Here is a 19,810-nt window from a genome sequence, read left to right as displayed (position 1 = left end):
GGAATGGAGGAAATCTGGAGAGATCCTGCTCCTAAACTGCGCCGCGCTGTCAGGCTTTAAGGGTATTACTCAGAGCTAAAATCTTGAGGATGGTGCTCATGTAAGCGAGGGGCGTCCTTTTTGTATCCCACTCGTCGTGATCTCCAGCAATCCAGGCCACGCGCAAAGTTTTTTTCCCCCCGTTTTTCGGGAGAAGGGGGGATTTTTTTTTTTTTTTTTTTTTTTTTTTGCTGCATTGAATTCCTCCGGACGAGATGTCATCCGCAGTCAGGAGGAGTTCCTCAGGCTGACTGATCCTCCAGCTGCAGCGTGAACAGCGCCGTCGTGAGAGAGAGAGAGAAGATGGGAGATGCGGCAGATGACAGAGGGATGAGACGGACCTTCATCGTCCCTGCCATCAAGAGCTTCGACCACTACGACTTCGCCAGGGCCAAGATATCATGCAGCCTGACGTGGCTGGTGGCCAAGGCTTTCGGCTCGGGTAGGTGGCGTCTCCTCATCCTCTTCATCTCTGGATTAGATTAGTGGAAAACGATGTTGCGATGAATCATCCAACGTGTGTAATAATGTGGACTGCTGTTGACTTGGAAGCAGGTAAACAACGTCCTGCAATCACACCTGCAACTACTTACTTGAGTGTCCCTCCTTTATTATTATAAATAGAAACTTTCTATTCTATTAAATAACAGCAGTTGGGATAAAAGCTGATCACCGATCAGTCCATACAGTGAGTGTTATCAACGTGATGTAACCTGCGAGGTATTTTAGTGTTAAGGAGCGCACGCCTGTGTCTGTGTACACTGCAGTGTTCTTCATATGGCAGCCTTAACCTGGAGTTCAAATCCTCTACATCACTGCTCATGTCACAGTGTCATTGATTTAACCTGTTGCATGCCTGATGCTAATTATCCCCCTCTGCAGAAGTCAGGCCAAACCTATTATGTAACCCTCTGACTACAGATCTGGACTGCCAGCCTTCACAGCGTGATGGCTGATCAACACGTGCAAGGACTTCACTTCTGCTGAAGTTCAGGGCTGCAGCTGACACCACTCTGTCCTCAGTCCTCAGTCTCTCCTTAGTTATAATTGTCAGGAAGTTCAATGCATTTTGAGGCAAGCAGGTTTGCAAACACAGGACACGCAAACAGTCATTCACACCCGTGAAAACGATCTAGAAATACAAACTATTGTAAAGCGGGAAGAGTGTTGAAATACACAGCTGATGGCAGGGGCCAATCTGTAGCTGCCTGACAGTGTCACCACAAAGACGATCAACGAGTGCAGATGCATTGGTTGTTCTATAAACACAGTGAACTGATCATGTCTTGTTCTGTGGCTCCTTCGAAGTTTAATGACTTCCTTCTATTTGTTTTACTTAGGGAATCTAAATGTTCTGAAATATCCGATCAAAAACGTTGATAAATGCACATCACACTTTCCTAATGCTCCTCGTGTAAATGTTAAAATGTCCAAACAACAGTCCAAAGATAAAACATATTTAATGTATGATCACATGAGACAAAAGAGAAGCAAATCAAGAGAAAACTGAGACGCTGCAAACGGAATATTTGCCATATTTGCTTAAAAAATGATTTAAACAATCAGTGTTCTGCTGTATACAAATGTCAGAATGTAGTGAATAATGACTATCACGTCCTAAAACCCATGGCAGCATCTTAAACTGTCTGGTTTTGTCCAGACATCTTCAGTTTACTATCACACAAGACAAAGAAAAACAGCAAATCTTCACAACCCAAAAGCTGGAAACAGGGAATATAAGCACATTAGCTTGAAACTGACTTAAATAGTTTATCTTTTGCTCTATAAATGTCTGTATGGAGTGAATAATGCCATTGCACGTTGCCTAAACCCGAGCTGATGTTTTAAAGAGTGTTATTTTGTCTGATGGAAAGTCTGAAACCCAAAGATAATCAGTTTACTGTGTGCAGACGAAGAAAAGAACAGCAAATCTTCACAATTGAGAAGCTGGAATCAGGGAATTTTCTGTGGTTTTGCTTGTATTGACTGACAAATAGCTTCAGCTGTGTTTAAGCTACTCCTTTGTAAGCACAGTTTAATAGCTGGACACAGTGAAACAGCTAACATGCGGTCGACTGTTGCCTTTCCTGACTGTAACACTGGCCGTGGTTTCATATGGATGTGTGTGTCGGTAGTTACTCTTCATACGTGCCTGCATGTATGCGAGCGCTGGCCTGTCTGCTGTCCTCAGTGTGGTCTGGAAGCAGCTCTGGCGGCCTGCCCTCATAAAGAGTAATTCCAGCCCGCTCTCAGCCCAGAGGTTTACCCCAGCTCCTAATGAATGCTTTTAACAGCTGCTCCTCCATGTACAGCACCCGGAGCCTCTGCCGCACAGTCGGACAGACAAACCTAGAAAGAGACGGATCAAAAGACAGACTTCTGGATCACACCCGTTGATGCAACAGTGAGGGCCGGACGGGGCTGCACACGCTCTCAGAGAGCATGAAATGGTGGAGGCATGTACAAGGTGGAGGAAGGCAACATGGGAGAAAGCTGCACAAGACCTGCGGCTGTTGGCGTTTTTTTTCCCATCCCTTCAGTGACACAGTTTCAGCGTCGCCGAGGTCTGTGGCCCAGTTCATAACCAGTCCTCTGAGCCCCGCGTGGCCTAGTTTGGACGGGCGAGCGATGGCTTGAATGTGCTCAGATGGAAACTTTTCTCATCAGCAGAATGTTTGTACAGAAACTTAACATAAAGCGTTGTAGCAAGCAAGGAAGTAACAGTATTCACAGGAGAAGTTACAAAGTGGTTTATGGAAAGAAGAAGAATAAGGGAAGAGGGAGATAAGAGAGAGGACGAGTTCTTATAACAAGCAGAACTAAGTGAAAGATATGAAATCAAAGGAGCAGGAACAAGAGGAAAACACCTTCGTGAGTGGAGGAGAGCTTCAAGAATCAATGTGTGAACAGCACTGATTGAAGTTCCCTCATGGCTGATGTAGCTGGTGGTTACTGGTCACTGTCTGCCATTTGTTTACCTCAGTGTCAATTGCGCTCAACTGCAAATTAGTGGTTTTAAATCGAACACACAGCAAAAGCTCAGCTCTCAAAACAAACAAAAAAAGCGACAAAAGGGGGTAATATTGCTTAAAATAAGCAAAATCGTCTGCCAGCAGAAAAGGAAAATTTAAAACATGTAAAAATATCTAGTCTGCAGTTGTGCAGCCAGACTAATAACAAGCACATTTTTCTGGATGCATGAAATTCTGACTTGGACAAAGCGCTTCTGTAACCGATCAAACAGCTTTATGGTTCTGGAAATTCTCATTTCAAGCATGAAGTAACTCAGAACCAATAATGAAATCTCTGTGAGGAGCTGTAATATCTCATTAAGATAATGCGGGACAAAAAGCTTGGAACACGTGAATACATCTCCTTCAGCGTCACTTATAGACGAAGATGACCACGGAGAGCCAAGAGGGCGTCCTCTGCAGCGATGATGGAGCAGAGGTTGCTTTGCTTCTCGAGCTATGAGTGAAGAGATCAGTGAAAGCAGGTGATGTGAGCGATCGGTTTGACTTAAAATATTCATTGGGACTGACAGCTGTGCAGTGATTTTCAGTTCTTTGTGCTCTCTCGTATGTCTCACATGTTACAGGGCTTTGGATCGAGAAGCTAGCTCATGTTGCCAATTAGCTTACTTGGCATGCAGTGCAGGAGAAACATAAATATTGGATATCCAGTACATTTAATAATTTGCCACCAGGCATCATGTAGGAATGTGATCCTGTAGTTCAGATGGCACGGAGGGTTGGCTGTTAATTGTAGGGTTTGCGGTTTGATCCCAGCCTCTCCGGTTCATGTGTCACTGAACAAGACAGAAACCTAAAATTACTCCCAATGTGTATGCATAGGGAAACCATGCGAGTTGTACTGGACACATCACAGCTATCATGTGCTGTATAACCTCGATCCCAGAGAAGTTGGGACGCTGTGTGAAACATCAGTAAAGCAGGGTCGAGGTTCTACAGATAGTCCACCCAAAGGGAATTCATCATTCATTCATTCATCGCCAGACTCAGCAGTTTTAGCGTCTTTCAGCTCATTGTTTTGATTTTACGGCTCGTAAATGTGCTGTTTCTGTTCGCTCTCACTGAGTCGCTTTTATCTGCGGCAGTTTTCAAAAAGAGCCGACTGCACGCTACCTGCCCAGCACCAGACGACACGTCCACACAGTTAGCGACTAGCTGGTGAATGCAGTGGAGCATTAAGCAGCTAAAGAGCCAGAGATTTCCCTCAGGAGAGTAAATTCTGGTCTTACATTCATCAGGTGGCCAGAAGAAATACTCCAGGTGGATGATGATGTTGCTGCAACTGTTATATGCCATATTATCTTAAAAGGTGATAATATGTCTGTGTTATCTTCAAGGATTGTTCCCAAGAAGCCAAAAATAATCAGTCATTGCAGGTTTAAAGTCGTTTTTTATTATCTAGTCTATCATGTGATAGTAATGTGTATAAAGTTGGAGGCCAGTGTAATGACCTAATACTCTAATCTCTGTAAAAACTTTAGAAATCACTACCAGTTGGTAGTAGGTTTTTTAGCACAGAGCAGCGCCGCTGAGCATGATGTCGTGCATGCCGAGCCGTGATCCGGGGGGTCTCCAGGGGAGCAGTCTTCTCCATGCCTGCACTTCCTGTGGCAGCTACTTCCTGTCTGTTTCCTCTTTGATGGCCAACACAAAGGAGAGGCTTTTTACTTGACGAGGCAGATTTTCATGAACTGAAAATCTCTCTGCCGTATTGTCGCCTGCTGTTCTTTTTAATGACTTTATCAACCTTAAAGGTCGTCTCTGTGAATAGCGTCTGATTGTATACATCACACACGTCGCTTTAGCTGGTTGATTAGTATTCTATTAAGTGCAGCTTCATTAATCAGCTTTATAGACATTCTGACAAAAGCTGGATCAATTTAAAAGCTGTGACTAGACTTGTTATGAAGATGTCTGTGTAGTTTAACATCTGCCTGTTGCTTTAAATATCTCTTTTTCATCACCCAGCGCCGGGTTATGGGGGGGCTGTAGTAACCACAGCCACTGGAAACTGCCGAGGTTTGATCACACGCTTAATTGGCTTTTTTTTTTCCTGGACTGAGCTTTAAACGTTATGTTGTTCTGTTTTGTGGAGCTCTTTTGCCTCTGCGGCGTCGTTGTTTAGGATTGAGGAACAGAAAGCTGTACCTTTAAGATGGATTCCTTTAGTGTCCTTTGTTTCCTTCGATGTGATTCAGAGGCAGGCAGAAAGGAAATGACCCCACACACCAGGAATACATGCTCATACTGGAGCGTGCATGCCAAACACAAACACACACACACACACACACACTCCTATAAAAGAATCTGTGTGACACACAGAGGATAGTGGTGCACAGAGTTTGTATGTCATTCAATGACAGATTGATGACTGGTGTATTATAACTTTGAGTCACAACATGTGGTTAACAACGTAGTTCGGTGAGGAGAGGAGTGAATGACTCTTAGTGTAGCTGTGTGTATGTGTTTGTGTGTTTGTGTGTGTGTGTGTGTGTGTGTGTGTGTGTGTGTGTGTGTGTCCAGCTATTTTCTTCAAATCAGATTTACGAGGTGAGGTAACAAGATTAGAAGGCTCTCCGTGCTTTGTAACGTGATCTTCTACCTAAACACAGACAGACGACAGTATACTTGACACACACACACACACACACACAAACACACACACACACACACACACTGTGGCTTTGTTCTCACAAGATGTCTTGTGTGGATCTTCAGTAAGATAAGCAGATATACACGTGACATTGTCGTGCTTTTTGTTGTGATGGTGAAAAGTTTCTCTCTCTGCATGAAAACCACCTTTTCACCACTAACTGACCTTCCGGCTTATGAAAACATGCTTTTCAGTGTTGATGTTCAGGAAGTTTCATGGTGGACACTTCCTTTCTAGGTGTGTACAACAAGCTTTGAGCTGGTTGTGGCCATGAAGGCGAGGCTCTGAGCTACAGTGTACTGTAGTGAAGCCATAGAAACAACAACAAAGGCAGTAAAACCCAGACAGAATAGCCGCGCAGCTTTTTTTTATTGCCTCCATGCATTCACTGTTTGCTTCTCTGTCGATGGTTGTGTCTCAGCAGAGATGCAGCTCCAAGCGCTGTATCCTCTCCCTCATGTGTGTCTTTCTCTCTGCACAGACGCAGTACCAGAGGAGCTGGCTGAGCCTTTATACACAGACCAGTACAACCAGGAGCACCTGAAGCCTCCGGTGGCCTGCCTGCTCCAGTCTGCGGAGCTCTACTGCCGGGCGGGAAGCTTGATCCTCCGCAGCGATGCCGTTAAACCTTTACTGGGACACAACGCTGTCATCCAGGCCCTGGCCCAGAAGGGCCTGTACGTCACAGACCAGGACCGACTGGTCACTGAGAGGGATCTGACCAGCACGCCTATACACATGGTGAGTGGACATGCACCTAACATCCTGCTTTTACTGTTTTTCAGCTTTTTTATATATATATATTCTGTATCTACATGAAAAAAAATGCATCTATGTTGGTGACTGAGGAGATATGATGCATGATATGGGATCTCTTGATTTCATACATATGCTCAAGTACATAAGCGTATAAACCAGCATACATCTAAGGAATTGTTTCCATTAGTTGTCCATTAAATGTCAAAACTGTCCATCACAATTTCCCAGAGCCCAATATTATGTTTTCACAATGCTTAATTTGACTAACTAGCAATCCAAACCCAAACATGCACAATTTACAACGATCTAAAAGGACGAAAGGGGGAAATCCACACATTTGAGAGGCTGGAGCCAGCGAACGCTCGATAAATGGCTTAAATCGATTCGCATTCGCTGTCACGCGACTCATTGATGAATCCACTAATCGTTTCAGGACTATTAGAACAGTGCATGTTACTGTGTGCTTTCCCCTCGTGGGGAATAAGTGAGTTATATGATAGTGTCTTTGTGTGTACCGCTCCATGTGTCCTGCCGTCCTCCAAGATCTGTCCTGTTGAGAGAAAAACAACCACTAATGACGGGTTTCCTATAGCAACCCATTATTCACTGTTCGGTTTCCGTGTCATTAGACAGCACTGGGCAAACATGCCTTAGCGCACGCTACAGAGAGATATTCCAGTAGCATGTCGTCAGTACTGTGTGCAGCACTGGGTGCAAGAGGAGGCTGCAACATGCCATTATTAGTGATTTATATTCATCTGAATTTTATTTTTTATCGAAAGATTAGTCAGTCAATCACAAGTCGAGTAAACCCATGTAATGTTTTAACATTGCTGTTTTTATTAGACTAACAGTCCAAATCCTCACACCTGAAATGCTGGAACAAGCTTATTTGGCATATTTTCGATTGAGAAATGACCCAAACAAGTACTCTAACTGTCGGTAATAATTAATTATTCATTGTTTCAGCCCTATAACGCAGTACCATCACCTTTTGCTGGATGTGAGTAGAGTGGAACAAGTCGAAGCCCCATGACTGTTCGTTTATGCCGTTTTAGTTATGAAAGGAAGACGAGTCTGTGGCAGCTTGATCCAGACACACCGCTCGCTCACACATGCATGGCTGGAGACCGGGCACTTCTGCTGACGCCCAAAGGTGTCTGCATTGCAGTGCGCGCTCTCTCCCTCCCTCTCCTGCTTTCACTCTTGTCTTGCAGCTTCTTTCCTCAACTCTCTCTCTTCCTGTCACCGTCTCTTTTTTAGCCTTTTCCAGCCCTCCCTCCCTCTCGTCCCAGCTCTTATCTCTGTGGATGAAATGAGGCCGGGACACTGTTATCTCCTGAATATTTAATTGAAGGTTAAGCATATTTCATTAAGCCCACCAGCGCCCACACATCTTCCTCTAACTCAGGTTTTGTTATTTTTTTGTTATTTCTTTTTGCCCTCTGCTTGTTCTCTACCGTTTTACAGCTCTGGAGGAAAATCCAAAGTCACAAGTGAAGGACACTTTTGCGTTAGGTGCTTGTGCTCAAGATGAAACTCAGTGATTGAGGATGTCATGAGGGTGGGCATGGCGGGCGGTGATTAGGAGCAACGCTTAATGATCCCATGTCCTTCCACACCTGTAAAAGTAAATGTGCAGTCTCACTCTTTGTCTCTGTGATTCTGTGTGTATGGCAGGTAATTTAGTGGCAGCAAGAAGAGAAATGGAGCCTATAGCCCCTCGACTCCCTATGGCTATTGACCTTCATTTGTGTAACACACAGCCAGGCAATTTGTTATTCTGTCCATCCTTATTGTTGCTCTGTGCTCCTCTGAATTTATTAGATTGGTTCTGCAAAGTAGAGGAACTGTGTGTGTGTGTGTGTGTGTGTGTGTGTGTGTGTGTGTGTGTTGTGGACTCAGCAGGATAATTTCAGTCACGCTAAAGTAAGGGCTTTTCATTTTGGGTTATGGTATATCTGCAGAGAAAATGATGACCTCATGGTTTTCCAAATACTGTGCAACAGAGGAATAACTCATGTCAGGGAGGCGGAGGAGGAGGAGGAGGAGCGTGGCAGTCTGTCAGAGGGCGAATGGATGTAGACAGAAAGGGAGGGAAAGGGGGGAGGAGATGGAGTTTAGGGGCTGCCATTTGGTTGCGATCCAGCAGGAAGCAGGAAAGTAGAGCAGGAGGAGAGAAGGAAAGGGTGAGTGTGGAAGTCTCCGAGAGGACGAATGGAAAGGGAAAGATAGAGAGGAGAGGAGGAGAAGGGTAAGGTATTGCCTTTTTGGCGGTCAGGATGACATGTGTGTGCCAGAGAAGGGAGTGGAAAAGGCCTACTGTTAGTATGGCCATCTGGAAAGAGGGGAGAGGAGGGGGGAAAAAAAGGGGAGATGACGGGGGAGGAGAGGAGCGGAGTACACGGAGAGCAGGGAGGGTTGAGGAGACGAGAGGAGCAAGACGTGATGTGCACCACTGCAGCACTGTGGAGGGTGGGGTCTCGCAGTGAGTCAAAGCACGTCTGGTGCACAAATGAGAGTCCCCCACTCCCCCATTACACACTCTTCAAACACACACACACGCACACACACAAAACACACACCTCCAAAAAGCTCCTTCAGCAGGGTGCACATGACCTGTGTGTCCTTTTCTAACTCTACCTTCCTGTCTCTTCTGGCCTTTTTTTCAGTCTCGCACATGCTGAGAGAGAGAGAGAGAGAGAGAGAGAGAGAGACGTAGCGGTAGTTGAATTTTCCTGCAGAGGGGCGTGTACCTTCGCCTAAAACGCTGAAAGATTTGCAGGATTTCATGCATGTCTGTGTGAGAGAGATAGCGGACATTATTTTTACTGGCAGTTTGGACAATTGCACCTCAGCTGTCGGCAAACACGCACATCTGAATAGGGTCAGACAAGTAGGTGTAAACTTGTACAATAAAAACACTTGTGTGGCTCAGATGTAGGCCATTTCTGAGTGTGTACCTCTGATGAATGGACACTTGGGTTGTTTGTGCAGAAAGAGGTTACTTTGATTATCTGTTTGCTCAGCTGTATTGTGCTTTCCTATAGATCCCTTTGATCAAGGGCACACACACTCACACACACACACACACACACATGCTCGTGCAGCCATGCGACGGCAGTGAGGATGAATACTGATGCTCCTGTTAGATCGTGTGCATGAGTGCACTGCAGCTCTTTACTGCTCAATATGACCAGTGTGTGCCATTTCCACAGCCTTATAAGGCGTGTCTGTCACCGTGAGTGGTTTAGACTCGTCCATACACACACACACACACACACACACACACACACCCCAAAGGCCTTTGTGACGGGATAATACACAGCACATGGCTTTTAAATCCATGCTGTAGTGTCAACAGTAGTGAATGCCAGAACAGTCTGTAGATATGTAAGCAGCGGCTCCATATACTGTCTGTCTGTCTTCTATTCTGGCTCTTGTGCACACACTTTTATGCGCATCCACCCTTTTCACTTAGGGACTGTATGGAAATTATTGATGTGTGGAGAGGTGCTGAATGTCATGTGTCACTTTAAAAAAAAAACAAGGTTAGATTAGACAACTGATGCCACTCATGTCTGTGTTTTAATTAGAGAGCTAGCTTAGCTTTAGTAAATGTGAATGACCTGCCACTGTCCCTAGTTTAAAAATGTAAAGGTGCCTAGTAGCAGTTTTGTCAGGTGAGAGCCAAACTGTATTTCCCTGTATGTAATGTAAGCATACAAAAATTGTGGTGTGTTTCTGTAATTAAATGTTTTAATTGTTTGAATGCAGACAAAAGCCCTAATGAAGCACAAATGAACACAAGTGATTTGCCGTCACCATTTAAATTCATGGCCCCTCTCCACCCAGTGCTCTGAACACACGTACACACACAGAAGCCTGCGCGCACACACCTGCGCAAGCTTCTTAACGACGTTAAAGATTTAGGGGTTTTATGTAAATGAGTTCAGAAAAGCTTCAATCACAGAAAAAGCTCAGCGGGTTTTCATGAAGATCATGTTTTCTGGACCTCCAGCTCCAGTCTAAGCTGCTTGGCCCGTCTCTCCCTCCGTGTGTCTCTCTGTCAGTCAGTCCAGCTGTCGCCCAGACTGGCTGCTGTGCCTCTGGAGGAGAATGCGCGCAATGCCAAATATTTGGTAATATCCTGAAGATGCAGGAATTCAAAGCAGCGTCTGCAGACTTTTCATAGACAGTTCACTACTGCCACTTTAGCCATGTAATACAATACAGCTGTAGCATTCTGTGTAGCATACTGTATGTCCACCAGCATCTTTATAAGACAAATGTCTCTTGTTTGTTGTGTTTTTCTTTTTAATTGAATCTAATAAAATTAAATGATAAACGACCAATAAATGACATATTGAGTCCGGTTTATTTCATATCTCTGTGCTTATTTCCGTGAGGAGTTCTATGTCTAACGGCCGTATTTGTCCTGCACACGCTGTCTGTTTGGACTGGCAGAAGAACATGTGGTGCTGACGCTGAGCACCGGCAGCAGCACGGAGTCGTAGTTGATCAGTTGATGGTTTCTTGGGGAAACATTTGGTCACACTGGCTGTTACATGAGGCTCCGTGGTCATGAATAGAGGCCTGTGCCTGACAGTTCAGGCTCCAGGGGGACGAGGTCTCGCTGCTTATTTGTGTCTGCTGGTTTGATCCTCCTGGATCGCGAAGCACCTGACTTTAGGCATTTCAGTTCGGTTGGAGTCGCACATAGATGCTGAGGTAAGCAGCAAGCACACATAAGCACACACACACACACACGCACACAGAGCGTAGTGTTTTTAAGCAGACCTGTGGTGTGACAGGAAAGGGAAGGGGAGGTCTGTTGGTCTGGAATGGGATTAGAAAAGGCCAGGAGAATGTCAAGCTTTGTGTAGGTGTTGATGGCCAAACCACTCGCACAAAGTGAATGACTCAAAATTAGGTCATGTGTGCGCTATAAAAGTGGCTCTTCATGTACACACATTTCAGAGCGTGGAGTGGTTTCAGGCATGAGGGGTTGAACAGATGGATATTTGATTCTCAGCAGCTTCCTGGTGTCCACAAAACTTCCTCAGATGACATCACAAAACAGAGCAGGTTTGATGCCTGATGGATTCACTGTGGGTTTAGTGACCTGGACCTGCTGCATACTGTGCACTGAGCAAAGAAAAGCGTGTGTGGCACAAGCAAGCGCCTTGCTTACATTCTAGACAACTGCACAGTGGTTTTATTGATGTCTTGCTGAAGCTAAACTGGCAATAGACATGTGTTGTTGCTTTAACTTCTCATTATGAAGTAAATGTTGATTGCACAATGTAACAGCTATAGAATAATGACCTCATCAGTGTTGAGACTGGTTCCCTATAAGCCTCGCTTTCACTACGCAGTTCTGTCTGCAACCAGGTGCGATCACCTGGGAAAACGAATGCTCAATTTGCAGCAAAGTCATCCTGACCTGCTTTCATGTCTTCGTTATAGAATAAATCAATGAATGACCTCATGCTTTTTCTCCTGATGTTTTCCTTTACTCTCCCCTCCACCCCGCTTCCACCTCCTGCCGTAGTTACTGCTGCACAAAGCAATACAATATGTTACTCCTTGGTATGAAATGATGACAATGTCACTTTACCTATTCAGTGAACATGCTTCTTTCGTCTCTTTTATTTCCAAAGCGGTGTTGATGTTTGATTCATGGAAATTTGGAAGCGAAGGCAGTGTGTCCTGTGCTGCTGGTAGTTGCTGGGCTCTGAGGAAAACAGAGAGCCATCCAGTTGTCTTTGCGAGAGCGACGCCAACAATAATACCACATGGAAACACTTAAGGGGGGGTGTTGAAAAGTTGTCTAGCAAAGTCAGTGTAATGTGAAAAATAAAAAGCCAGCATGGAGGAATACATGCTTTCATAAGATATAGTTTTATATTTTATTGTGGTGGGCGATACAGATGAAATCCTCTATTGTGACATATGTAATCTTATATATATTGATATATGTTGTGACACCAGAAAATCTAGTCAAGATCAGTTGAAAATTTGCTAACATTGAACAGGGGCTTCAGCTGCAGACCATGAACCACCACGTCCCCAGTTCGAGCTCAGCTGGATGCCTTTGTTGCATATTGCCCCTCTCTTTCTCTCTCGGCTTATTTCCTGTCAACTCGCTAATTTAGAAAAATAGACAGATTTATATTGCCTCATAGTACATAACGTCACATTTCCAAACTCTAATCCTTCAGGTGAAAATTCTCAACTCTTCCACCAGCGCACCAGGAATGTGTTTTCACAGGAAATGACCTCCTCATTATTTGCTACCCAGTGTTTTTCTTTTAGAAGCCGTACTTGAAATGTGTAATGGAGCAGCTCGCGTTGATGCATTTGAAAGGTGGTTTTTGCCCATCACTTGTAGGTTTGCATGAAAATGAGGGGGATGCATGGTGACATATTTTAGAGGAGAGCAGATGTAACATTTATTCAATGACTGCTCTCTGATCGTGATTGCGGCCCTGTAGGCGCTGTTTCAGATGGCTTTCAGAGCTGTTATTAAAGGGTTAACACTTGCACATCTTCTCTCTATCAAGAGAAGAATCTTTCAGATCATTTTAGTGTTTTTTTCTGAATGAAAACATCTGTTTCAACAGATTTTGGCAACTTTGTACTTCAAAAATACCCATACAATGTTGACCTACAGTCAATGTGATGTGCAGAAGCACAGAGAAGCACCAACATGAAAATATAAAGTTAGGTCTTTCTTGTCAGTTTGCTGCTTTTTCAGAAGTCAGAGAGTAAAAGGCAATCCTGACGATGCTGCTGCATGTCTCTACAGAGTTCCCACCTGGCGCTCATAGACACCCTGATGATGGCGTATACTGTGGAGATGGTGAGCGTGGAGAGGGTGATGTCCTGCATCAACAGGTACTCCTCCGCTGAACCTTCACACAGTGACGGACACATCCAGGAGCTGCCTTATGACACCGAGGATGCAATCATCACCTGGATCAACAAGGTACACACAGCAGCACGTTCATGTACACACAAAAGGACGCACAAGGACATGTGTTTTCTCTTCACAGGGGATAACAACTGCACACATCCTGGAGCCCTTTACAGCGTAGGACACACACGTCTTTGTTTTACTCTGGATATAGAAGACACAAGTGTGTTAGTGCTCAATTCCTCCACTGCTGGTTCAAAATCTGATGTATTTGCAAGAAAACTAGATGAAGACGTGGCACCAACCGCTTGTAATCGTGTCAGAGAGATTACCGAGACATAGCTGATTCAACCTAACCTCCTCTGGTCTGTTAAAGCAGGATTGGGAGTGTGAAGTCAGACCTCGAGAGGGCTGTAAGCTTTAGGAGGGCAGTAGTCAATTCTCCGTGATTGCATCTTTAGTTTAATTCACCATCTTACAGATTATTTAGAATTACTGTTACTGTCCTTGCAGGCGAATTTTAACTGCAACCTCATTTTACTTTGTTTGAAGTAATGAAACAAGCCCCAGTGTGGCATGAATTAATCAATTAAATGCACAGTGTTCACTGACATTTGCTGCTTCCTTTTCCAGCCCAAAGGCAGGAGGATGCACATGTAGGATTTATTTACAGACACACATTAAAAAAACAGGTGTCTCTCTGTGCAGCTCTGAGACACAGCACGCCATGGTCGGGACTGGCCGATGCAGCCGTGTGCATCCTCAGGCCAAAATGTTGCATCGCTGTCTGTACAGACCCTTTCAAGACAGAAAAGCAGCAACTGTAACAAGACAAGACTTTTCAAGACAAAAATACTATAATAGTGATCTTTAAAGTTCTTTCTACACTGTGCTTCAGTCGGAGGTCAGCTGAGCGCCGTATATTAGGTTACAAAAATATTTAGCATTGGTGGCTAATGGACAGACGTGGTGGTGACAAGTTTCCCCATGATGTGTGGAGCCTCTTGTTCTCAAGTTCAAGTTTCTTCTTTCCCCAATACAGACTCACCATTCAGTCCGTCAGTGTGCACAAACTGTTTGTTTGAAATTTGACCTTCATCTCTCTCTCTCTCTCTCTCTCTCTCTCTCTCCAGGTGAATGAACACCTGAGGGACATCCTTGTCGAAGAGCAAAAGCTGAGAGAGGCTTCCTTCCAGGAGTCAAATGCAACAACACAAAAAGTAAGAACACACACAAACTCAAACCCTCATTCCTCAGCTGTCCAAGTAACTGGGTTTGGAAGACATAATTCAACATTTTGTCTCAGTTTTAAATACAGGGCTAACTTAGCATAAAGACTGGAAACAAGGGGTAACTGCTAGCGTGGTTCTGTTCAAAGTCCGAAAATATCTCCAGTTGATATGTAACTTGACAAGTTGTGGTTTTAGAGGGGGTTTGTGGGCAGTCTCTGTGCCACGCTGTTGTACGCCAACAGATGGTTACAGTACGTAACTCCCTCAAAAACCACAAGCTGTGGTTTTGAAATCACTGTTAATTCTTCCACTATTTACTTACGTCCCTGACAAGAGTTAGGCGAGAAGATTGATACCAATCTCGTAATTGTGTGTTTCATACAGAGTGAGAGCCAGGAGAAGGTTAGCCTAGCTTAGCATAAAGAAAGGGAGCAGGGGGAAACAGTTAGCATGGCTCTGTCCAATCTTTTGAAGTTCACTGACTGACAGATCAAACCTCTCATAATCTGTGCTCTGTTCAGGAGCAATGTTCAAACAGCGGGCCCATTGACTTCCCTGAGTCTTGTCATCACCAGGGGGTTGCCAGGCAACCATCAGAGATGCTACACAGAAATGCTGGGCAGATGGAAGATCTGTTGTTTGTCAGTAAATAGTTAACACCAAGTAACTCCCACAAAAAACTCAAATTGTTGTTTGTTTGTTTTGGTTTGTGTGCGAATTAAAAAAATAGAGATACAGTGTGTTAATTAGTGAGCTTCTAAAGAGTTGGTAGGTGTATTTTTGAACTTTGGAGACAGCCAGAATCGCTGTTAGCCCCTAAAATAACATAATCTGGTGGCTAACATTTTGGGAAGCGTACTTGTTTGCTTTCTTGCCAAGAGTTAGATGAGGAGAGTGATACTCGCATATATATAGTTTCCAAAATGTTGAGCTATTCCTTTAAAGAACAGCAAGGACAACAAAAGCAAAACAAGGCTTTTTTTTTAAATGTCTTCATCAAATTTGCTTTCATTTTGAGCTGTATTCTCTGCTTCTCACGCGTTCTTTTGTCTCCTATCTGTTATTAGATTTGAAATCTTCCCCACCCATAGGCATTAGCACATTTACATCCACACAAAGCACATGCAGACTCACATGATACGTACGCACACATACAGCACAGCGCACAGAGCTCTGTAAATCAGAGGAACAGATGAGCTCAGTCTCAGACCAGCTGCAGAGAAGTGTTGGCAAGAGTCGCAACACTGCTGTTAGAGGAGACAAAGAAATGTGCGGGGCGGAGGAAGAGAGACAGGGCGACGCACAGAGAGAGAAGAAAAGTGAGGAGGGATAATCAGAGAGAGGGGAACGAGAGAAACGACACCAGGGTGGTGGACGCGGAGAGAGACACTCAGGAACTTTGTCAGCTGTAGCAAAGAGAGTCTGTGACAGACAGAGACAGTGTTGTCATCCTGCAGGCCTCGGAGTTATGTAAGGTCCATGTGACACAATGAGTCCGTCCACTGGGACAACCACACAGCAGTCAGCCACCGTCCTCTTCCACTCGCTTAACCATGAAGCTCGAGCTGGCGCCTTATCAAGTCGCAACCTTCGTCTCAGGTCGCTGCTCTTTGATGGCAACAGTGACAAGAGGGTAAAAGTTAAAAAATGGAAAAGCAAATATTATGGTACTCATTTCAACTGTGGCAAATGGGACTCAGTAGGTCAGCTTCCTGCAATTCAATGCCAAGTCAAAGAGGTAACCCAAAATCATTGCACGTTCACTTTTTGTGCTTAATTTAAAGTATGTTTGACATATACTTTTGAAAAGTGTACTTTTAAATAGACATCATATTAAATTCTAGTTAAATGTATTAAAAACAATTTCTGCAGAACTTAATGTGGTATTTCAGAGTACTTCTGAAAAGTGTACTTTATTCTAAGTGTGTAAAAAGTCTACTAAATTAAAAATACTTTAAAAAGCTTACGAAAACTACTTATTTTCAAGTCTTTTGACAAGTTGTGGTTTGGGGGGGGTTCGTGGGCAGTCTGGGCAGATGGGTGACAGTACGTAACTCCCTCTAAAACTGCCTCTAAAACCACAAACTGTGGTTTTAAAATCACTGTTAATTCTTCCACTACTTACTTACGTCCCTGACAAAATTACTTGGTAAACAGACCAACAAATACTTAAAGATACTTTAAAAAAAAAAAACTTATGAAAACTACTTATTTTTCATAAAAATACTTATTTTCAAGTCCTTTGTAATACACTTTTGGCATGCTTAATTAAAGTGTACTTAAATTTCACTTCATCAAGTATATTTTAAACACAGTGGTGATATAATACAATTGTACTGCAAGCGTGTTTTGAAGGCTCATGAATCCTGATTTTCGCTGGTGTACTTCAGCACACTTAAAGTTTGTAAAAAGTTGTGCCAATTAAGCAACTATTTACACTTCAAGTATACTCATGTATTACTCAAGTGGTACTCAAGGACTGCTTGAGTACACTTAAGTATACTTTGAAGGTGACAAAAAGTATCCTTTAAATATGATATTTTTTCACCTGGAAAGGACTGATTGAAGCTCTTAATATGTATAATGGCATTGCTGCTGTGGAGCAAACCTACTGAAAAAACAGATGAAACCTCTGAGGATCACCAAAGTTATTAAGAATCATCTTGAGGTGAACATGAATGTCTGCACTAAATGACGCGTGTCACTCAAAACCACAAATGTTATGGCACTATAGGAAAAGTGAGGGGCTCAGCAAAGGAAGTAGGATTAATCCTCTGGGCACCATCAATGTCTGTCTGAATGGCAATCCATCAGATAGTTATTGAGAGTGGTGGACAGGCTGACATTGCCATCCATGAAGGCAGAACACTTGTTATCATGTTTTCATACGACAGGATGTATGGTGTCACATGGTGAGTGTCCCTGTTCTCTCAGCGACATTACCTTTCTCTTCAAAGAGCTGCAGGACGCCTTCAGTGGCTCAATCAGTGTAGAAGGAGCTGCTATCTGCTGGGGGAGTTTCTTGCCAAATTTTCTCGCGCTCATTGTCTTTTTTTGTGTCGATATGGTGACAGTGATCACTGCCTCGCTCTAATTGCGCTGTAAGCTGATAATACACGTGGGATGTGTGACCTATCCCAGGCTCACTCACATAGACACTAGGGCGTTGTCAAAGGCAACAAGTTACAATGAGGGAAGAAGAAGAGGGTCCTTTAAAAAGTGCGAGGAATACTCTGTACACTCAGTGTCAGTCAGCTGCTTCTGCTCCATCACACAGCTCCCTCTCTGCAGTATCAGCTTCAACAGGAGTCTATTCACTGAGTAGGACAAACTCAGAGGAGATCATTTCACACGCACCCACACACACATATGCCTGCGCGAACACACACACTAATGGATAAGCACGAGACACTTCTCAGTAAGTCTTGTCTATTCTGGGACGGTGTGAAAAATCTTTGACTGTGGTCTTATGACTAAGTGCTTAGCATTTTTGTGTTCGTGCATAACGTTCACTTTCTGAGACTGAGCGAGAAGTCAGAGCGACGAACGAGTTGGATCACGATATGCATCCACAGTCACGAAGATCTGTTTGCAACATATCTCAGAAACATTTCAACAGATTTCAATAAAATGCAGTGGAATGTGAGGACAGAGGCCAAGAAATGAGCGATTAGCTTTTGGTCCAGATCCACATTCGTTGAAGGGCTTCCTAACAGTACAAGATTTTTAAAGCATTCTTACTATTTTACTGCACCTAACTACTGCACAACAAAAACCTGGCCGGGGAACAGACTTGTGAACTTGTGTGATCACTAGAAAATGCTAGTGTTAGATTGGAACATTTTACATGGACGTCCTTGAACTAGTGTAGGATTCATTTGTTTTTAGCCGTGACAGCAGCGTAGCTCCATGGATAGCGATGTCGGTCTGTCAGTCCACTACTTTGCTCCGAGCAGAAATACCTCAATTGGATCGACTGCTATGAAATTTTGTGCAGATATTTTTATGGTACCAAATAACTATAAACTGTTCTGCTAATTAGCAAAGGTTAGCTTGCTAACGAGCTAAACTAAGATGGCGAACATGGTAAGCGTTATACCTTGTTGTTGAGCTCATGTTAGCATGTTAGCATGTTGATATTAGCTTTTAGCTAATAGCATTGCTGCTGCAAAGAACAGCCTCATAGAGATGCTAGCATGGCCTCTTAGTGTTGGTTATATTCCAAAACAGATTATAATTTTATATTTATAGCCCCAGGTCCTCTTTATACAGTAATTAAATATGGTGGAATTGTAGTGTTGACCCTTATCAGGAGAAAAACTTGACCTGAAGATCACTGTGTGTACACTTCTACTACCGTTAGCTATAGAAACAGGTAAGTTAATGGACTCCCTAAATAGACTGAAGAAAAAACCTCTTTAATTCCTCTTCGAAAGATGATTCCAGGGCAGTATTTTATAGTAAAACAGCCTTCATTTCCAGAGATTTTTATGATATGGTATGGTCGATTATAAAAGTCCTGAGCTGTGTTTAAGGAAAAGCACCTCTTTGCAGCAGACTTTATTTGAGGTGCATGGGAGGGGGAGACGATGCTCTTCATTCACAATGTAATGTTAAACTGTGTAAGAAGTTCAGGTCTTTTCTGACAAATGTGGGCTGGGAAACTGTAGGTGCATGACACAACTAAACAACTACTACTTTGGCAGATGCACCGTTTATTTTGATATAGATCTAGTTTCATATTACAAATGTTTCTTTGGAGGTATTTCTAGTGTTAAGAGAGGGTTTGTCCCTGAGTCTCAGCTGTAGTAGCAAAGCTGATTTTGCCTGCTGTCAGCCTAACACCTCTCCTACTCTTTCCTGTTGTTGTCCAATCATCATCCACCATCAAGTCTCCTAGCAAATGGTACTGGAGATTAGTACCTGTAAGTCCATCCATTCTGAAGACCTCCTCTTTACCCACCACCACCATCTACCACCTTTCTATCTGATCCCAAACCTGCAAGGATACACCCATTCATATTCTCACCTCAAAGTCATTGCATGTGGCCCTGAGCCCCACCTGCCTCTCTCCCCCACCCCAGGTCCGTCTCCACATTCCCAGCTACCTGATTGACTGATATAGTAACCAGTTGAACTGGCATCACTATCAGAGTTGGAAACTTTACCTTAAAGA

At 43.7% G+C, this 19,810-nt stretch overlaps 1 protein-coding gene across 2 annotated transcripts in view; it reads left to right on the top strand.

The window, feature by feature from the left end:
• Window positions 1-286: 286 nt before the first annotated feature.
• The window catches only part of camsap2b (calmodulin regulated spectrin-associated protein family, member 2b), a 34,778-nt gene continuing 15,254 nt past the window's right edge, over window positions 287-19,810 (top strand). Inside the window, exons 1-5 of one of the 2 annotated variants that reach the window (XM_041948676.1) lie at window positions 287-481; window positions 6,206-6,465; window positions 13,295-13,474; window positions 14,536-14,622; window positions 19,527-19,559. In XM_041948676.1, the coding sequence (XP_041804610.1) occupies window positions 343-481; window positions 6,206-6,465; window positions 13,295-13,474; window positions 14,536-14,622; window positions 19,527-19,559 (699 nt within the window). In that variant the 5' untranslated portion in view covers window positions 287-342. The remainder of the gene's footprint in view (window positions 482-6,205; window positions 6,466-13,294; window positions 13,475-14,535; window positions 14,623-19,526; window positions 19,560-19,810) is intronic. The other variant, XM_041948677.1, reaches the window with a different exon arrangement.

The sequence above is a fragment of the Chelmon rostratus genome, chromosome 12 (assembly GCF_017976325.1).
Source record: "Chelmon rostratus isolate fCheRos1 chromosome 12, fCheRos1.pri, whole genome shotgun sequence".
Classification (NCBI taxonomy): domain Eukaryota; kingdom Metazoa; phylum Chordata; class Actinopteri; order Chaetodontiformes; family Chaetodontidae; genus Chelmon; species Chelmon rostratus.
Note: the sequence above shows the minus strand (reverse complement) of the source record. Positions and strands in the feature narration are given on the sequence as shown.